This window comes from Sander lucioperca, chromosome 9 (genome assembly GCF_008315115.2).
Source record: "Sander lucioperca isolate FBNREF2018 chromosome 9, SLUC_FBN_1.2, whole genome shotgun sequence".
NCBI lineage: Eukaryota > Metazoa > Chordata > Actinopteri > Perciformes > Percidae > Sander > Sander lucioperca.
Window position 1 is genome coordinate 37,573,230 of NC_050181.1, and position 18,134 is coordinate 37,591,363.

At 40.9% G+C, this 18,134-nt stretch overlaps 2 protein-coding genes across 3 annotated transcripts; both read left to right on the forward strand.

The window, feature by feature from the left end:
- Positions 1-480: 480 nt before the first annotated feature.
- On the forward strand, positions 481-4,709 carry plekhj1 (pleckstrin homology domain containing, family J member 1). Of its 2 annotated transcripts, XM_031281093.2 has the most exons (7): positions 481-640; positions 754-871; positions 1,043-1,110; positions 1,224-1,290; positions 1,462-1,552; positions 2,601-2,664; positions 3,242-4,709. In XM_031281093.2, exons 2-7 carry the CDS (start codon positions 778-780, stop codon positions 3,332-3,334), a joined length of 477 nt encoding a protein of 158 aa, XP_031136953.1. In that variant the 5' UTR covers positions 481-640; positions 754-777; the 3' UTR covers positions 3,335-4,709. The 2 variants fall into 2 exon arrangements, with proteins under 2 accessions (XP_031136953.1, XP_031136952.1); XM_031281092.2 differs by having other exon boundaries at positions 481-871.
- A 609-nt stretch (positions 4,710-5,318) lies between these two features.
- On the forward strand, positions 5,319-15,329 carry LOC116037270 (fizzy-related protein homolog). The gene is made up of 14 exons (XM_031281089.2): positions 5,319-5,509; positions 6,662-6,735; positions 7,227-7,355; positions 7,509-7,572; positions 8,598-8,728; positions 8,824-8,909; positions 9,008-9,191; positions 9,324-9,389; positions 9,738-9,840; positions 9,995-10,179; positions 10,297-10,530; positions 12,608-12,712; positions 13,083-13,175; positions 13,817-15,329. The coding sequence occupies exons 2-14, from the start codon at positions 6,667-6,669 to the stop codon at positions 13,856-13,858; spliced, it is 1,491 nt and encodes a 496-aa protein (XP_031136949.1). The 5' UTR covers positions 5,319-5,509; positions 6,662-6,666; the 3' UTR covers positions 13,859-15,329.
- Positions 15,330-18,134: the final 2,805 nt, after the last annotated feature.

The window sequence follows — 18,134 nt, forward strand, 5'->3', positions numbered from 1 at the left end:
TTTTTATGTATTCTTTTCCACATTCCTTCAGCATTTGCCAATAGTGAAATAGATCTATTTATCCATGTTGTTAATTATATTTTTTATCATAACAGTAAACAAATACATCACATTATATTACGCAGTCGGAACAACAGGCTGCATCATTTAAGTACTTTGTAGTTTGTAAACGCTGTTTCACCCAGAGAGAGCACCTTTTTCTCTCACAGAGACCACAAACACAGACCACCACACCTTTTCACTGTCAGGGCTTTTGGGGAAAACAGCCGGCAAAGTATATCACTATTTCTAAGAGAAAATTATTTAGTAAAGAGGATTTAGGTTTAATTTATCTCTCGTTCACACTCCAGTCCAATTGGTGGCAGTAATGCACCTTTAAGTTGGTTTGCCAACCGATAATAAACCATAAAGAAGAAGAAACGCACTGTTCGCCTAGTATGACCCTCACCGACTACCGTACTATTACCAGCGAAACGCGTCACTGCCGTACCAATCCCGAGAAGAGTGTTGTGTGTGTCCTGTGTGTAGCATAAAGTAGAAGTAGGCTAACAGTCTTGGCTGTTTGCTTGACCGCAGAAATGAGCAAACACACGTCATATTTCGAGTACACCAGATAACGACACAGCGACGTTTAACCGACAACTCTGTCACTAACGTTACGTAGCTATTGCTGTCTCACTCCATTATTATGCTGTCGGTGGGAATGGCTCAGTCGTAGCCAAAGTATCCCCTTTAACCTGTGTTTTACTCATAGTTTGTACTGCGTCAGTTAACGTGATGCGTTTCAACGAGAAGGAGCTGGTGTCTCTGAGCCGCCAGCCCTCGGAGATGGCAGCCGAGCTGGGGATGCGAGGACCCAAGAAAGGAGACGGTAACCGGCTTCATTACATACCAATTCAGTCCTTATCACACCTATTTCCGTTTCATGTTATACCTAATATTAGCATCAGCATCCATCAGATATAGTTTATGTTCATGTCATGCATCAGCTGTATACCGTCTCTGTACTGTCTCATATCAGTTCCCTTTTGTTGTTTTACAGTTGTAAAGAAGAGGCTGGTGAAACTCGTCGTTAACTTCCTCTTTTATTTCCGAACTGATGAGGAGGAGGTCAGTTGGATTACGGGTTTTACCTGCCCGTAGGGCATTTCCATCCATGTATTCGTTGTATTTCCTCCTGTTTGTCTTGAGAAAGTGAAACAATGTCATTATTTATTTGTCAGCCAATTGGAGCTTTGCTGCTGGAGCAGTGTCGGGTGGAAAGGGAGGACAGACAGAGCTTTTCTATTGGTGAGTTACACTTTCCATTTCACATTCACATGACTCACCTACACTTTCTTAGCCTGGCTCCGCCCTCCTTGTTGACTGGTTTTAGTTTCAGTTTGTAACATTATATTACAGTTACCGTTTGTGCATGTGTATTATTTATTCCTGAGTAATTCTATGTGTTTCTCTTTGTAGCATTTCTGGATGAAGCAGAGAGGAAGTATCTGTTTGAGTGTGACTCAGAAGAGCAGTGTAGGGAGTGGGTAGACTCGATTATGAAGGCCAGGTAGGACTGACTCTTTTCCATCTTATTACAACAGACACCACGATCATATGTTTGGTGACCTGGCGGTAACTGGCAGACAATTAATTGATTACAATTTTGATAATCAGTAATTTCAGTCAATTTTCAAGTAAAAAATACCAGAATTTCTCCATTACAAGCTAAAGACTTTGAGTTCTATGGCTGATAATAACACAATACAGTTTAAGGCACTAATCACTGCGATTTGTCAGCTTTTTATGTTTTTATTTTAAAGACTAAATTGTTTATGCATGCCTCAAAGAGAAGAATGAATGTGACTTTTGTTGCAAAGAAACCTTACAATAGTTGTGGCCTACTTGCTTTATGTCAGCACATCAGATGTATAATAATAATATAATGATCAGCTAATGACCACATGAATCACCCTCATGCATATATCATACATCAATGATAGCCTCATTGTACACGCGATCCATAATAATGAAAGAAAATCTAAATGCATGGTAAAAATAACATATTGTCAATATTTAAGAGAACCCCCAACATTTCACGAATCATGTTTTTACAGGAGCTCATGTCTTATTAAGAGGCCCCTGGCTCCCCTGTAGTTGGCGCCCTGCTTATTGCATATGGTCATTGAGTAATCTAAATTAAAAAAAAATGCAGCAGCATGTCTGCATTTTTCCTTCCAACTTTACTACACAACTATGGCCATATGAATGAACAGTACAGCAACTGTGTTCTCTACTGAATACTACCTGAATATGGTCACATATCTGCAACGATAAACAGCTTGGCTGGTCTCAATGTGCAGTGAGAATTTACACCTCATTATGTCTTAGCCTCCAGTAATAGACTCACATGGGTGAATCTGTCACAAATGAATGATGTAGCTGTTTCCAGAGACACAATGTCAACAATGTGACTTGTGTTGAACAGTTTTTAACTGATTCATCACTACTTGACCTTGTGTTTAAGTATACTTGGGAAAACCATGATGTTCCCAAACAGGGAATAATATCCCCCCTCGAATGTCAAATTAATTTGTCATCTCATGCCTCTCTTGCAGTTACGAGTTCATGAGGAAGAACCTTATATTCTATCGAACTGAAATCCACAGGCTCACTGGCAAGGTAAGACCCGTCATTGCAGAAATCTTGATGCACTAAATGCCACACAGATGGTGCTGGTATCCAACTGTGTCGTACTAGCAAGGATTTAGGTGTGAAGTGTATTTGTGCCATGCTTGACTCACTGAAATGCACAGTATCAGCAATAACAGAAGATAGATGGATAGCTCAGGATAGGAAAATTCAGTAGTTTAGGTTTTATTCAACAAGGTTTTGCTGTTGAGATTTATGCCACTCCATCAAACAAAAGTGAAACGTGAAATTTCTTTTTTGGTGCTCAAAGCATATATTACGTACTTTAGAAAAACTTAAAAGCAATATGTCTTTTCAGAAAAGGTTTCCTGGATGACTCAGAGACCTCAAATAGTTGTCACTGAAAACTGTTCATAGCAAAGTCTGTAAAGAAATATGGTTGTTTAGGTTATCAAATGTAATTTTTGGATGCTGTAAGAGCCGCTAATTAAATTCCACTCACCTACACTGTATTTTGTGGAGGAAGAAGTCTCAAACTTCTAACCATTTTATGTAAAGGTTGATTTTGCTTTGCCTCTACTTTATTCATCTTCTCCTTTCTCCACAGGACCCCTTGGAGCAGTACGGTATATCAGATGAAACTCGCTTCCAGGTCAACAATGGCCTGCGACTTATGCCTAGAGATACTTCCTCCCTGTAGAGCAGCTACCTGTGTCCAGATGTACTTTATTTTCATTTCAGTCCGCCCTGCATTACCATAAGCACACCAACTTTTTAGATCTTCACTGCTCTGAATGTATTTAGTGTTGCTGGGCATTCACACCCATTTTTTTTTACCCTCATAGTGTTTTAAAACGTTCTTGTGGCAGTGATAAAGGCAGTAATGTTTCCTTTTTACCGTACGGGATTCTCAAACCATAGCTCAAAACACTCTGACAAGTCTGATCTCCCCCGCCACAGCCTACACGTACTACCCCCATTCAAAATAAATGGAAAGACCTGCGTTTTTGTAGGATGGCCGACACAGGCAGACTGAACGCGGCCTTACAGCGAGATATCTAAGGCCATGCAAAGTAATGGAATGATAACGCTGATTATTTCTTTAATTTCAAATCATCACAGGTTACACGGGGCTGTGGAAAAGTGGGCACGCTTAATTTTGGTTTAGGGGACATTACATGCCATTTTCCGACTTTGTCTTGGTTAATTGGTTGTCTGTATAAACGTGTTTTATACTATGTTTTCTACTGGACTTTTAGACAATGTGATTTTCAGAGCGTCTGATGATGTGCTGTAGAGCTGTGACTTTCTTTCAGGACCGTTTGTAATATGAGCACTATTGGGTTTAACAAGAATCAATCCAGGGCATATGAATACTGATAACTGAGTAAATGTACGCTGCTTGAAGAAGCTTATGATTATTAGATACAGTGCCCAATTTAGAAAATCTTTGGCAGTATTTACTGTCTCAATTTAAACTGCATGGGCCCTTTGATTTGCTGAGCTGAGCCTCCCATTTCACTCAATTTTTGGTTGTGAGACAGATATTTTTACCTATCCCATTATGTATTTAGACTATTTAGTTTTAAAAACTATATTTTTGCACAAACTACTTTACTGGGTGTTGATTTTTTTTATTTTTTTTATTCTAATTTCACTCATTTACTTGAACCTACTGTACCTTTTTCTGTGGCACTTTGAATCAGATTTATTTTAGATAAGCTGTTGGACCAGGCTCTTGACATGATTTATGAATATCACACCAACTTCTTTGACTACAACAGAGTTGCAGCTAATGCTTAGTTGAAACATTGCTCTCATTCCTATTTCACTATTCTGCTACTGGTAGAGTAAGGTCTGGCAATGCAAGACTGCTATTCTGCACAATGGTAAGATATTGATTTCAGCAATCAGGAGTCTAACCACATACAGGATATGTCATTTAATGTATATATTTCAAACCTTTGCACATCGAATGTGTTCAGTCTGTTTTTACTTAATGTTAGATTATATTTGTTTCACTTTTTTTCCCATTTTTCTTTTAGTAATAAAGCCATTTGAAAGACTGTTTCTGTTAATTAGAATACATTTGTCAACACCAGAACGTTATTTAATTATTGTGTGTATTTAATCATGATTTGTCCAACAAAAGTGTTCACCCGCTGGCAGGGGCGTAGAACAAAATTCTTGTCTCTGTAGAAAGGCATTCTCTATGGGACCCTCCCCACATTCACAGCTATTCATTGTAGCATCTTTTTGGGCCCTTCTCACAGTCCGACACCCCTGCCGGCTGGCAATGATGCTGCGACATAGATTGAATAAGACAGTCACCCTCAATGATATCTAGTTTATCATCATGAAAAACAGAGGCTTTATCACTCCTTTATGCCAGTTCAGGTGATCATTTGACAAATCAACTATCAATATGTGCATGCCTCATTGAAACAAATACATTTATCACTCGAAAATTAATAAATACAAGCAAAAAAATTACATTTGAAATATATTCGTATCTTTTATATGAGGTGACTGGAAAATAAGCTATGTTTGATTCGTCAAATGCTATTTTGTTTGACATAATTTCTCTTCATAACCGGTCGGCTGAACATGTAGGAGGCTACTCTGTTGATAACTGACACGTTTCTTTAATGGTTTCCTTAGCAACGCAAAATGTGTGATTCAAAAATAGTGACGTCACATCCTTCCCGTGATGCTTAGCGAACCCAAATTGAACGCTTGGCAAAAGAAAACAATTGTATTTAGCATGCTCTGTTTTAAAGAGTCAAACGCATAAAACAAGACATTTCAAGTGGAATTGACACCACTAAGAAAAACAATTCAACGGCGCGTAACAAGGAGAGTGTATCCGGGAGCGGTAGGTGTTAAAACAGGAGTAGATTGTGAACAAACAATGTTGCTAATTCATTAGCCGGACAGCTAGCGTATTTTACGTTAGGTCACTTACATCTGAGCTAGCGTTAGCATTAGCATAGCTCTGTATGCTGGATTATATAATTATTTGTTTCTGTCTTTTTTTATATAATTTTAGCGTCACGATTACCGATCATCGATAGCCACTACAACTGTATTTTTGTCTAATGGAACCAGCAAGCAAATACCTGCAGTTAGGATGGTTTCTACAATAAACTATGTGCTAGTTCTCACAAAGATAATTACCGTTAACATTAAGTGTTGTTAGCAGAAGACTGAGCCCACCCGCAGCTGATCACTTGCACTGTAATTAATGTCATTGTCATTTGCGAACAGATTTGCCCCTAGTTAGTTAGCTAGTTTTAGAGGGATTTAAATTAAGGTACTAGAGAGACACTTGATTGGTTTGTCTTTGTAATCCGATTGATGGATGTCTTATGCTATGCCATTATATCTCTAGGAATGCTTCCTGAAGGTGACTGTTAGTTTGTCTTTTCATTATCATCCAGTTAAATGTGATGTCAAGTGAATTACTCTTATTTTCTTTACCGAATACCAAATGAAATAACGTTACATGGCGGCATCGAAGGCATACTTTTTTATTTTTTATTTATTTATTTTTTCAGTCAGCCTTTTATAAGTCAATTTAGTAGGAAGTGGATCACTCATTTATTTTGCCATGCCAGAACATATAACGTTAATGCTACACTGCAGTATTCCTGAAAACAATTAGTCTATTAATCGAATCTACAGAAAACTCAAATGTTGATAATCAATTCAATCCATTCAAGGTTTGTCATTATACACTACTAGATTGCACACCGAAATGTTTTTGTCATTCATTTATTGAAGAAAAAGAAAAAAGTAGATCAAGATTGATGGATTGAAAAAAAATCTTTAGTTGAAACCCCTAAACGGTGACATTATCTTTTGCGCAACAGTCATGTATGCGCACAATAGGCTTAGTTGTCAGTGTCAAAAGGACTGACCAGAAGTCAGCAAGTCATAGCTATGAGTGTACATCTGAGATGTGCATTCAGGAAACTGTTATATGATGTTATAAATGTGTTGATGATCAGTCTTAATCTGTTTTCAGGCATCATGGATCAGGACTACGAGTGCAGGCTGCTCAGACAGATCAACATTCAAAATGAGAACGCAAGCCCCGTAGTAAGTAAATAATACGCACACTTGTATATTAAGGAGCTGTGTTTTCTTTGGAACAAATAGTTCCTAAAAAATGAACCTAAATTGCCTCATCTATCCAAGGCTTACAGTGTTGACTAGTATCACTGGTGTGTTTATGTCATTAGCTCTACGATAGCATGATGACAACCCCTCCCAAAGAGGATTGTTTACTAGCAAAGGACTCAAGATGGGCGGAGATGGTGTTACTCTCCATGTGTTGGAAGAATAAACGGTTTAACAGGCCAGTCTTTCTTTTGACGATGTCGCTAGTGTTGAGTGAAAACAAGACCTTCCCAGCCAAATGACTGTGTTTTGTGAATGATGCCTCCTGTTGTTACCACCTCAGACAAAAGTACCATCTGCCACCTAAATGATCTTTGTGCTTTGTTACCAAGTTTCCACATCACTGTCCAAGGTCTGTTTGTGTTTGGTCTCCAGTCAGAAAAGGCTTTCTCCTCTCTCCACTTGTGTAGAAAGCGTTGGGAGCGGTGCGAGCGCTGACACCCACCAGCTCCCCCCTGTCCTCCCCTAGCAAGCATGGTGATCGCTTTATTCCCTCCCGGGCTGGAGCCAACTGGAGTGTCAACTTCCACCGCATCAATGTGAGTCCGCTGCAATACACCCAGGACTCCGCTGTGTTCTCAAGATCTAAGTGTTGATATTAGCTTATGAAGAAAATAACCCAAACCGTTTTTTCTTTTGCTTGCCTGTAATTGCCTTCCATGAATGTTTATGTATTCCACTTTCTGATGTAGGAAATTGAAAAGTCGCACAATCAAAACAGAAAAACCAAAGATGGCACAACAGACAGCAACAAAGGTAATCAATCCACCTTTATGTCCTGAGACTAGGCATGGGACAAGTTAATATAATAATAGATCATGATACAGTGTCTTGCCAATTATTATTGGTACCCTTGCACCAATATGGAATATTGTGCTCTGCTCCTGAGGCACAGGTGCATCCTTCCTTTACTGCAGACAGTTGAATAATTTTATGACTTGTATGTTGCTGGATGTTACAAAGTCAATGACCAAAAGTGCATTATAATGCAGGGATTAAGTACAGTATGTGGTGGATTTATGTTTTAGAAAAGATTTTTCACCATTTTTAGGGTGTATTTTTCTCTTCAGCTTCATTGCTGTGATGTATTAAAGACTACTTGTGCGGAAACTACAGTAGCATTCATTTTTATTGTACATTACTTGTTTGGTCTATACAATGTCAGCAAATTGCAAAAAGATATGTCTGTCTCAAGTTGATGCCTTCAAATGTGTTGTTGTTTTGTACAACTAACAGTCCAAAGCCCATATTCAATTTACTGTCATAGAACAATAAGAAATCTAGAAAATATTCACATTCACAAGCTGCAACCCTAAAATATTTTTTTTTGTGCCATTTTTGCTTAAAATGACTAAGTGATTATCAAAATTGCAAATTCATCTTCAGCTCTAGAGATGACTGCCTTTCTGTATATCGTGTATTGCAGAATTATCTTGATTATGAAAATGATCCTGATAGTAATGTAACCCTGAGTTATCCTATGGCTGTAATAGTGTGTAATAGCTGGTGTGAGTCGGATCCCTTTTTCAGATCATTTCTGCAGGTATCTCTGTCTGCTCCAGTCAAAGTTGATAATTTTGACCTTCTCTTGTTTACTAAGCCTGGACAGGCTCATGGAAACTGGAGATAAGGATGAAACAAAGCTTTGTGAAAAATTCTCCCTGATCTTTAGAGATGTGAGAGAGAGAGAGAGCTAAAATTGCGGAGGGAGCACAGTGTTTGAACTTAATCATTTGGACAGCCTGGTCTGATTTCCCCTCTGTCTCTCCCTCTGCCTTCAGCGGATGGTCTGGCTTACTCAGCCCTGCTGAAGAACGAGCTGCTAGGAGCGGGCATCGAGAAAGTCCAGGACCCCCAGTCAGAGGACCGCCGTCTGCAGCCATCCACTCCTGCCAAGAGAAGCCTTTTTAGTGTAAAAAAAAATTGTTAACATGTCTGTAACTTTCAATGCATCGGTTTCATGGGGAGTTTTTCCTGCATCAATAATCCTCCCTTTGTGTTTTGTAGTATTCTGTAAGTGCTAAGAGGGCTCTGCCAGAAGAGGATGGAAACACGGTCTCTCCATATTCTCTGTCACCTGTCAGTAGCAACAGGTAGTGTGTTTTCCTTGTCATTCCTCAAATCTCATCTCCTCCTCCATTTTGGAGAAGTAGCGTCGTATTCCTTAACTAAATTGAGTTGTGCATTGCAGCCAGAAACTGCTGCGGTCGCCAAGGAAACCTACCCGCAAAATATCCAAAATTCCTTTCAAAGTCCTGGATGCGCCAGAGCTTCAGGATGACTTCTACCTCAACCTAGTTGACTGGTCCTCTCTGAATGTGCTCAGTGTTGGACTGGGTACCTGTGTGTACCTGTGGAGTGCCTGCACCAGCCAGGTGTGTGTGTGTGTGTTTGTGTGTGTGTGTGTGGGATCGGTTAACACCCACGTACCGTTTACTAAAAGAGTATTAGGATGTCATTGAACTGCCTCTTGGACGTCATGTTAATCTGTGTTTTTGTCTTTTTAGGTGACACGCCTATGTGACCTTTCTGTAGAAGGAGATTCTGTAACATCAGTGGGCTGGTCCGAGAGGGTGAGTTTCACTGTCATCTATTATCTTTTTTCAAATTGTTGTCAGGGTTACATAAAAATATATACAACATCCAACATCTCAAATACGATTGTAGTAGAACCTGCACAACAAAACTCTATTCACTTTTTTACTGATCAAGCAAAGAGTTAGTGACAAAAGGACTCAGATTGACCTGGCAAACATCAGTCATGGAAAAGAACTTGGTGTTTAGTAAAAAGGAAAATTGAGTTTTGGTGTGCAGGCTGTTTCAAATTCCTGTATTTTTTTGTTGTTGTAAATGCTGTTTTGAAGTCATTACAGACCCTTGGCATATCAGTGTGATATTCAGAGTGTGTTGTCTACTTTTAGGGTAACCTGGTGGCGGTGGGGACTCATAAAGGCTATGTACAGATCTGGGATGCAGCAGCAGGGAAGAAGCTCTCCGTACTAGAAGGACACACAGCCAGAGTGGGTGAGTGGATTGGCCGGAGCGATGGAGGCGGAGACAGTCGCAGGAGTAAAACATTACAACCGTTTGTTCATTTTCACACACAGTTGTTTAGCAACATCTCTCATTCGTGGTCGGCGAATCCTCTTTCCCTTTCGATTTCATTCTTCGCTGCCAGGTGCGTTGGCCTGGAACGCGGACCAGCTGTCGTCTGGGAGCCGCGATCGCGTGATCCTGCAGAGGGACATCAGAGCCCCGCCTCTCCAGTCAGAGCGCCGTCTCCAAGGACACAGACAGGAAGTCTGCGGGCTCAAGTGGAGCACAGACCACCAGCTGCTAGCCTCGGGTGGAAATGACAACAAGGTATGTAGACAGAGAATCTCACCTGTCTGTGAGCTACACGTCAGTATCAGGACCACGTTTTTTCATAAAACATCCCGTTTCTCGACCTCCTCTCCCCTCGTTTCAACCTGTCTGTAGTTGCTTGTGTGGAACCACTCGAGCGTCCTCCCGGTGCAGCAGTACACAGAGCACTTGGCTGCAGTGAAGGCCATCGCCTGGTCTCCCCACCAGCACGGCCTGCTGGCCTCTGGAGGCGGCACCGCCGACCGCTGCATCCGCTTCTGGAACACTCTGACCGGCCAGCCCTTACAGTGCACAGACACCGGCTCTCAGGTCTGCAACCTGGCCTGGTCCAAGCACACCAATGAACTGGTGAGTCACCGGAAGTTTTGCTAGTCATGCATACAGCATGTTATACGTTATGTTTTCATAGTAAAGTTGCTGCCGTATTGGTCCGAATATAAGACTATAATATAGGACTGAACGATTTTTGAAAATAATCTAATTGCGATTTTTTTCCCCCAAATATTGCGATTTCGATTCGATTATTTTTTTAAGCTCTTTGTCTTCTGTATTATTCAACAAAGAATAATATAATAATGTATAGTATGAACACACAATTACACACTAGACAGTTAAATAAGTAAAAATATAGTGTATATATATATATACACACACACACACACACACACACACACACACACAATTTTTTACAGTGCACAGAGAGGAGCTGCCTCCAGCCCCTCCCCCTCGTGAAGTTGCGTGCTGCCGCGTGCACTTGTTCAGAGAGGCTATCGTTACGTTAGCTAGTTGCTGGTGTTCTTGTCGTGGGATTAACTGTACTAATAAAACTGTTGAAACACCGCGGCCACGCTGCTGTGAAAGCTCCCCGAACGTCATTTATCAGTCTGGTTGTTACCCCTTTCAGTGGCAGCTCCTCCACTCATATCTTTATAACGGAGCTAACTGCTAACCGGAGCTAACCGCTAATCAGAGCTAACCGCTAATCAGAGCTAATCGTTGCCAACCGAGCCTTGAGTTCTGTGTGCCTGTATTCATTGACTGCATGTATGGACTCGAGCCCGAATAAAACCCTTCATTTTATTAAAATGGCTGTAAAAGTTTTAAACTACAACTCAGAGTTGTTTGAATGACAGAAATCTGCTCAAGGTACAGTGTAGCGTTAGCATGCTAGTTGATGCTTTCTCTACGGAGTGCAGACTGATTGCTCTCGTGAGTCATGTGACCAAATCGCAGCCTTTGCGATTAGGAAATCGCGTTTTAACATATCACGATATTATCGAAAATGCAATTAATCGTTCAGCCCTACTATAATATAGACTTTCCTAGAAAAAAAGTCTGAAAAAGTGGGGTCGTCTTATAATCGGGGTCTAGACTTTCAGCTGTTCAAGTCGCAGAGTGTAAGGGATGTCACCTTTTTCAACAGCCAATAGAGAAGTCAGATATAAACTATAGAAATAAAATGATCCATTACAAACATCTGGTTGAAAAAGCAGAGTTTTAGACGGAGCCTCAACGAGCGCCCGAAAGCACCCAGCGGCATGGAACAAAGCTGTGACTCAGAAATAAAACGTGTTTTCGCTGACTCATCACTAGAAGTGTAACTGTGGCAGGCATCTCACTATCACTAACGTTATCCACATTCAGACATAGACGAAACAAATGATATATCCAGCTACAAAAAGCCTGGAAGTCTGAAGTGGAACGGAAGTACAACGAGGCGTTGTCACGGAGATGGTATACTGTCTAAAAATGCAAACAGCCAGAGAAAATCTTACCATGGTCCTCAAAGCGGCCGCTTCCAAGGGATTGACAGGAGGGTGTGTGATTACGTGACAGAAAAAACGGAATGATGGGATGCCCATTACCAGAGCTTCAGCTGAAGGCCTTGGAAATATTTACCATTGATTTAAATGTGGCACTTTCATCTAAAAAGATATTGAAAATATTATTGTATTTAAAAGATGTTCAAAACAACAGCCCACCTTGTTTTATTCAATGTGTTGTTATTAGAATTATTTTTCAAATCAAATTATTTTCTTTATGAAAACATTATTTGGCTTTTATAAAGTATTTTTCCAAAAATGAGTCTTGAAAAAAGGGGGGGGTCGTCTTATATTCGGACCACAGCGGTATTTGCACACTGTCGTAATTGAACTAAGTCAAAGTGACTCCTGGATGTGTTGCTACCCAACAAGATACATCATGTCAATGACACAATTCTAGTGTTGTTGAAAGGTCGACTGAAGAAAACTGTTTACCCTGCTTCCAACCTTTGAGCTTAGCTAAAAGCATCTCTCTGTAATATAGGCAGAGTTATGGCATTTGTAATGATTTTATTTGACAGTATGCAGGCAGTATATGTCCCAAACGAACAATGTTCTTCGTCTGAGGCAAATCTGTGAAAAGCACTGTTTGTTTTCTGCAGGTCAGCACACATGGCTATTCCCAGAACCAGATCCTGGTGTGGAAGTATCCCTCTCTCACTCAAGTGGCCAAACTTACCGGACATTCCTACAGAGTACTCTACCTGGTCAGTGTGTACTTATATCTGTCTGTTTGTCCCAAAAGTGAAGCAACAAACTAGGTGCTAAAAACATTGCTGGGAAATGAATATAAGACACAATCTAATAAACAAAATATGTGCACTCACTAAAACCTTTGAATTAAAATTGTGAAATGTGCCGATGAAGTATTATAATTCTCCTTTTGTTTATTTCTGCAAATCAAGGAAATAGAATCGACTCTGACAAACAAAATGTCGGGATGTTGTTCCGGAAGTGAAATTATGAAGTGTCCCACGCAAGAAGGGAACTAAAACAAAAAGAAATACCCCTGATTACTTTGATGTTCTACTGTTATGATGCTGTATATTCAGTGTATGATAATGAGTTCATGTGCAGGCCATGTCCCCGGACGGAGAAGCCATTGTGACTGGAGCTGGAGATGAAACACTTCGCTTCTGGAACGTCTTTAGCAAGATGAGATCCACTAAGGTATCCTCGCTGCTTCTTGCTTTACGTCTAAGATCAGTCCCTCCAGAAAAACGCGATTATGCAATCGCATTATTCAATGCATAATCAGCCCAAGTCTTGGTCTTAGTCTATGTATGCGGGGGCCGCATTTTTTCAAGTATGTCGCACTTTCGCCGCATAAATTGCAGATTTCCGTGCAAAATATGCGGGGCTTGCATGATTTCATAATCCCCGCATTTTCGTTGCAAAAAAGTCACAAATATCTCAGCAGAAAGTTGAAAAATGTTGCGTTTACTTCACACAAGAGCAGCCATTTTCCCCTGTTGCCATGGGAACGTTATGAAGTGACGTAATTACGCGACGTGAACATCATCGAAAAGCTGCAAACCCCGTGATGAAGCCATGATGAAACCGCAGTTTTTGCAAGTTCCCGCAATTTCATCGCATAAAATTGCATAAATATCCCGCATATTCCATCGCATCTTTTAAGAAAACGTGCCGCATAATCAAGGATTTTTGCCCGCAACAATCACAAAAAAAACTCTGCGTTTCTCTGGAGGGACTGGAAGATCTTTTTCTTTGTTCCCTCCTCTGTCTTTCACTTTTTGGATTCCCCGTGGTCTTTGTCTTACCTCTTTCTCCTGTCTCCCTCCCTCTTTTAGGAATCTGTGTCAGTGCTGAACCTCTTCACCAGGATCCGGTAGTAAGCAAGCCTCTGTACTATGACGGAATAAAGCCAGGAAGGGAATTCATCTTTGCATGTATCAAGCTGTAAATGGGCCCTTTCTTTGAGTTTTCACCTCAGTAGTCTCGAGAGGGGCCCCCCCCACCCCCCTCGATTGCCCTTATTTGTTTAGCCAAGTTGTAGCTGGAGGTGAGAGAGAGCTGGAGAGTGTCGAGGGCAGAGGACACACACACACACACACACACACACACACACACACACGTACAGTATTCCACTTCCTCCTGAACGATGGAGCCACGGCCTCCTCCATCAGACCAGTGATCTCTGAAGAGGAGGAGAGTTTTGGGGTCGCTTCCCTCCCCATGTGATTATGTTTTGTTTACAGACTGACGTTGTGCTTACCTGCCAAAATTTGAGTTTGTCCTTTTTGATTGTCTTATTTATTTTATTTAGGTTTCTTTTGTTTTAAAAACAAAAACAAAATCATTTTTAACATATAGTCCTACTAGTGTGTTTGTTTCAAATGCTGGTAGGTTTTTCCTTTTTATGTGTGTAACTGCAGTTTCTGGTCTGATCTGTGGAGTATGTTTGGCTTTGTTCAGGTTTGCAGAAAAATCCAAGCTTGTCTTTTTGTATTTTACTGAGGAACAATAATGTTTCATTTACACTGATAACCGATTACATAATTCTATGCCATTTCGAGAACTGTTAATGGTTAACAAGGATTGGACGAATGGACCTGATCTTTTAAATCTTGCATTAAGTTAATTTTAGTCTAATAATATTAAGCAGTATTGGCTCATTGTTTCATAATCTCTCTTGCTATGGCATACGGCACATCTAGCACTGTAGAACGGTCGCTTACTAGAGTAGTTCACATGAAAGCAAGAAGATTTAATGTGAATTGTGTAGATGCTTTTCACTCATCTTGTTTTCCGACTTTCCTGAATGGAAGATCAGGCAAGGAAAGTTTAAATGAACACACTTTGGCTTATCAGCGTAGTTTGTAACAGCAACGAAAGCACACTGTAAAACGTGGGGTTAAATGAGAGGAGCTCCTGCTTTGTGCTGTGTCTTAGATATTCAAGCTCAGGGCACGTTGTCTTTTGCTACTTCAGACCATTTCTGTGTTGAGCAGTCATTCAGTTATACTTTTGTTTTTATCTGGGGAAAAAAAGATTTCATATCATCTGCAATTTGTTTTCTCCCAGTTTTGATTATGTCCCCCCTGTTTGAATGTTTTGAGTCAACTAGCACGCCACATTTAAACGAATGCTATTTATTTGTGTTGTGAAGAAAAGTTCTTGTACAGAAATGGCTTGTTTCTTTACTAATGTTATCTGAGGGAGGTTGATGGGCTAGACTTTATTTCTTTTAATGCCACTTCAAAATCAAGACATTGCTGCCAACTTGAATTACAAAAAGAATGTTAAAAAGAAAAATATTTCTGTACTGAGAGATAATCAACAAATAAATGATCATATCTTGTACATTACGTCGTCGCTGTTTTACTGTTCCATACCTCGACAGTATACATCTATAAAATCAGTCTGCCACTGTGATGTAAAAGGCGTGAAATCATTGTAATATGATGCTCTAGTTCAGGCAAGATCAGATCAATTAATTGATCTATACAAACGTGTAGGCAAAGCCTGATATAGCTTATGATTACTGATTCATAGAGCTCCGAAACACATGAATGAGCTGCACTGGGTGACCTGCTCCTTTTTTACCATGAACATGGGCATCCATTTTTGGAGGCCACAACGTGAAGTGATTATATACTTAAATGAACATTATGAATATTTTATACCAACCCTGCCAATAGATCCACATAAATCCTACACTGGATTGGGCCCGTGTTAGTGAGGACTAGATTAGGACTGTATTTAAAGCTGATTCTGGTTTCCAACTTCTCCCCAGGTGTGTCTGTTTAAAACGGTGTCCTCGAGATCTGACAACCCACAAACACACGTAGCAGAGCTACCCACACCCATGTTTGTACTGTTGCTTAATTAAATAAAACATCAAAAGAGAGAAGTTGTCTCCGTCCGTGTTTTAAACAGACACACCTGGGGCGAAGTTGGAAACCAGAATCAGCTTTAAATACAGTCCTAATCTAGTCCTCACTAACACGGGCCCAATTATAGTAACTACATGAAAACTTCACTGTTGTTGCATGAAATGTGGTTTGTGTTTAGCCTACATCATCAGTTTCTATCATGTGAAGTAAGAGGCTAAGCCAGCCTGGTGGCCAAGCTGCAGACAGATGCTCCTCAACAGTGTGCTCCCCAGCAGTCAGCTCCCCCTGCTGTTCATAAGGTGCCTCTGCACCCCTTTCGTTTAAGAATTTCAAAAGCCAAATATTAAAGCCAAATGGAAAAGCCAATGTTAAATTGAAATTGAAAAGCCAAATATTAAATCCAAATGGAAAAGCCAAATGGAAAATTAAAAAAAATAATATTTTTAATTTGAAAAATGGAAAATTAAAAAAAATAAATAATATTTTTAATTTGATCTCGCTTTGTTTTCACTTTGGACTTTCAATTTCTCTTTGGACTTTCAATTTGAATTATAAATAAATATTTTGTCCATACACTGTTGCTACCACACCCACACAATCAACCTTAACCATGTTACCTTAAAGGTGAGAATCCAATCAATCAATCAATCAATCAATCAATCAATCCAAAAGAACTAGATCGTGCGTATAAGCAGTCGGCATGGGTTTTCTCAGAAGTGGTGGTTGGCGTCTCCCTTAGAGATAGGGTGAGAATCTCAGTCATCAGTAAGGAGCTCGGAGTAGAGCTGCTGCTTCTTTGTGTGGAAAGGAGCCAGCTGAGGTGGTTCAGTCACTTGGTAAGGATGCCTCCTGGGCGCCTCCCTAGGGAGGTGTTCCAGGCAGGTCCAGCTGGGAGGAGGCCTCGGGGAAGACCCTGGGCTGGGTGGAGAGGTTATATCTGCACCATGGCCTGAGAACGGCTTGGGACCCCCAAGTCAGAGCTGGTTCATGTGGCTCGGGAAAGGGAATTTTGGGTCCCCTGATGGATGTGCTGCCCCCGCGACCCGACCCCGGATAAGCGCTTGAAGATGGATAGATGGATGGACAGATGGGTGGATGGATGAAATCATATAAAATATGATTCCAGTGATTTGTAATCCCGTCGTTCCGGTCCGTCTTTGTGAAGGCCATCTCAAAGCTCTTACTCCTGCCCCGAGGAACAAAGAGCGAAGAGCGAGGATGGATCTCGAGGAGCTATGAGCGAGGATACACGAGAGCAGCCTTCCCGGAAGCCGTGCAGCTGAAAGCCGTTGCTAACCCGCACAGCCGATGAATTCACATGATGCTTCAGAGGAAAGGATGTCTCATCTCTCTAAAAACACATTTCCTCGTTTCCTCTCCTCGCATGATTTCCTCGCGTCGCTCCCATGCTTTCTCAGTGGGACGGACTAAGACGCGAGGAAGGGAAGCAAGTGGAGGAAACGTGGATGCAATTGAAGGACCTGGCACGTACTCCTAGTGTCCTGAGGGTAGAAGCTCCTCCTGAGCCTCTCAGTGCTGGCCTGGTATATCGGAACCTTCTTCCTGACCTCAACAGGGAGAAAAGGCTGCTATCCGGGTGGTTGGGATCATTAATGATTTTTCTAGCCTTATTATTGCAGCGCCTGGTGTAAATATCCTTTAGGCAGAGTAAAGCACCGCCTATTTTATGTTCAGCCGGTCGAACCGCTCTTTGCATGGCCTTAAGATTCTGTTTGGTGCTGTTTCCGTATCAGGCAGTGATGTTCCCCGTCAGGACGCTCTTGATGGTGCAGGAGTAGATAATCCTCAAACACTCACTAAAAGAAAAATCCTGCCAGTAATGTTGACTGGCTTTATAACCGTCTTTGAGGAAGGTTAAACATCCCAACAGAGATTGTATCTGGTTTCATTTTGTCCTCGGTTATGCATCACATTGTAAGAGCGAGAGTTTTTAACGGCAGCAAAACATCCTGTGGCCTCACCTTGTTCCCTGAAAGTCAGCAAATGTTCATCATATTATCTGTCCAGCCCACACAAGCATAGTGTTTTACCCAGAGCATGAAAAACAATGAACGTTCTCCGCCTCCCAATGCTCCTACACCTCTTCTTGTGCCCTGTGGCCTATCCAAACTCACTATTACACATTTAAGCAGGAAATGGATTATTTTTTCAGTGTAAAAAACAGCTGAAGGGTCTAAATACATGACGAATCAGGGGATCTTAAATGATTTTGCTCCTGTGGTTTTGCTATAATTTACCATTATAAATCAGA

Bases quoted from the DNA above. Each gene is read 5' to 3' on its own strand.
- plekhj1 (XM_031281092.2), top strand. From the start codon at position 778: ATGCGTTTCAACGAGAAGGAGCTGGTGTCTCTGAGCCGCCAGCCCTCG. The intron at 1,291-1,461 runs GTGAGTTACACT...TTCTCTTTGTAG, and splicing joins CAGACAGAGCTTTTCTATTG to CATTTCTGGATGAAGCAGAG. The intron at 1,553-2,600 runs GTAGGACTGACT...CCTCTCTTGCAG, and splicing joins GACTCGATTATGAAGGCCAG to TTACGAGTTCATGAGGAAGA.
- LOC116037270 (XM_031281089.2), top strand. From the start codon at position 6,667: ATGGATCAGGACTACGAGTGCAGGCTGCTCAGACAGATCAACATTCAA. The intron at 6,736-7,226 runs GTAAGTAAATAA...CCACTTGTGTAG, and splicing joins ATGAGAACGCAAGCCCCGTA to AAAGCGTTGGGAGCGGTGCG. The intron at 8,910-9,007 runs GTAGTGTGTTTT...TGTGCATTGCAG, and splicing joins TCACCTGTCAGTAGCAACAG to CCAGAAACTGCTGCGGTCGC.